The 2245-nt window shown below is 38.9% G+C and overlaps 1 protein-coding gene across 1 annotated transcript; it reads right to left on the bottom strand.

Annotated features, from left to right (window-relative positions):
• Positions 1 to 1666: 1666 nt before the first annotated feature.
• Positions 1667 to 2245, bottom strand: LOC138910866 (uncharacterized). The gene has a single exon (XM_070206688.1). The coding sequence runs from the start codon at positions 2243 to 2245 to the stop codon at positions 1667 to 1669; it is 579 nt and encodes a 192-aa protein (XP_070062789.1).

Raw genomic sequence — 2245 nt, 5'->3', positions numbered from 1 at the left:
CACACAATCGGTGGAACTTCAGTAACGGACAAAAGTATTGACAATTTAATATCATCTAGTTTTATTGAAACCACCATAAAGCAGCAAAAAATTATAATAAATTTACACAAATACGGCAGATCGTATTAAGAACTTGTCAAGCTATAGGACAGAAGTCAATTAACTATTTGGAGCATAATCCGTAAATTTTCAGACGACCTTTCGGAAGAAAATGCTGAAGCCCATAGGTCATCATTGCGCCAAAATAATACGTAAGATAAAAAAACTCAAAAATTGTATAATACTCAATTGTATTAGAGGTTAAAGAATAATTAAAGCATTTCAAGTCGATCTCGAAGGTCATATTTAGTTATGACCCCATTATAATTATAATGGCCTGGTGTTCCCTGGGTACCGATTTTGCATCGGTAGCTTATTCGAGCACCTACTTTGTTCTTTATAACTCGAACAAAAAATAATAAAATAAAACGAGATAGAAGGGCTATCTTCGGCACGCCAAAGATCTAATACCCTTGCAGACCCAACCTTTTCATAATGCTCATAGTGCTTCGCCCCTATCTAAGAAGTACCGGGAAAATAGTAAATGCCGATTTTGGTCAAGATATCTTGAAAAACAAAATGTTTTTTCATACAAAAACTTAATTTTCGACCAAACATTCCTATGGCAGCTATATATATTGGTCCGATCTTAATTGGATTTTGCATATATATGAGGAGTAAAGTAAAACTAATAAGTGCCGAGTTTGGTCAAGATATCTTGAAAAACAAAATGTTTTTTCATACAAAAACTTAATTTTCGACCGATCGTTCCTATGGCAGCTATATGATATAGTAGTCCGATCCAGCTGGTTTTCACATATGTGCTGCGTGCAACAGAAAGAGGGAGTTATGCAAAGTTTCATTAAGATAGCTTTAAAACTGAGGGACTAGTTCGCATAGAAACAGACAGACGGACAGACGGACATGGCTATATCGACTCGGCTGTTGATGCTGATCAAGAATATATATACTTTATGGGGTCGGAGATATCTCCTTCTATGCGTTACACATTTCACGACATAATTATAATACCCTCTGCAAGGGTATAAAAAATAAAAATTAATTAAATGTATCTTTGAAAACAACAAATTTGCACTTTTATTTTCTTAATTTATTTTGAATTATTTAAAAATAATAATAATTTAATTTATAATTTTAAATATAAAAAATTACATAAATATTTGCATCGACTTAGATCTAAATATTTTCTACGGAGCCAACTTCAGTGCACAAAATGCATTCATCTATCAACTCAAATTGGGGATAGTTCATGCAAAGACAATATAAACACTAAGATGAGTAACGTCCATACATTTGAATGCGACGCAAATTTTCTGGCCTGGCCTTTCATCTGGCCTTTGAGGCTTCGTACGGCATGCCTGCCGACTGGTAGTTCGTTCTCCAAAGACCAGACGAACGAATGCCGAAGTCGCGGCTTGCTGATGCTGACACGAGCTACGATGCTGCTTTGCGTCGCTTCGTTTCCGAAGTACATTGAGCGAAAAAGTTTAAAACTTACGATTTACCTTACGCCTGGCCCCCGGCAATTGGAACTCCGATGTTACTAGAGACAGCGTAATGCAAAACGTGCTAGTGCAAGTGTTTTATTCTAAACGGATTACATTGCTTAGAACTTAGATATATATTCCCTCAGAATCCTCTTTTCCCAGGCTCGCCCTTCAGCTGGGTTCGCTGGGCAGTTGAAGATCCATTCAATGCCTCTAGAAGATAGCTCACCCTGAATCTTCTCCGGCTCGAATACATCTATTAGCCTTTTGGCTTCTCTGTTGGCCCCAACAAAGTTCTTTCCGTTGTCACTGCGCAACCTCAGTACAGGTCCGCGACGGCAAAGAAAGTTCCTGATTAAGATTATGCAGGAATCAGTTGACAAGTCATGTGGCTGCTCCAAATGTATGGCCCTTGTTGTCAGACACGTAAAGAAGTCGACCCATCTCTTTTCCTTTCGACGTCCGATCATTACAGGGAGTGGTCCAAAATAGTCCAGACCAGTAAACTTAAATGGCCATCCATTGGCCTCCAGTCTGTCCTCTGGCAAAGGACCCATTATAGGTGGCGCAGGCTGCGCTCTGTGTAGCTTGCACACACTGCAACCAGATATTACTGTACGCAACAGTCGACGCAGCTTTGTTATCCAAAATCTGGTCCTGATGTCGCCTATCGTTGCATCCACGTTTTGATGCTTCAT

The sequence above is a fragment of the Drosophila virilis genome, chromosome 2 (assembly GCF_030788295.1).
Source record: "Drosophila virilis strain 15010-1051.87 chromosome 2, Dvir_AGI_RSII-ME, whole genome shotgun sequence".
Classification (NCBI taxonomy): domain Eukaryota; kingdom Metazoa; phylum Arthropoda; class Insecta; order Diptera; family Drosophilidae; genus Drosophila; species Drosophila virilis.
Note: the sequence above shows the minus strand (reverse complement) of the source record. Positions and strands in the feature narration are given on the sequence as shown.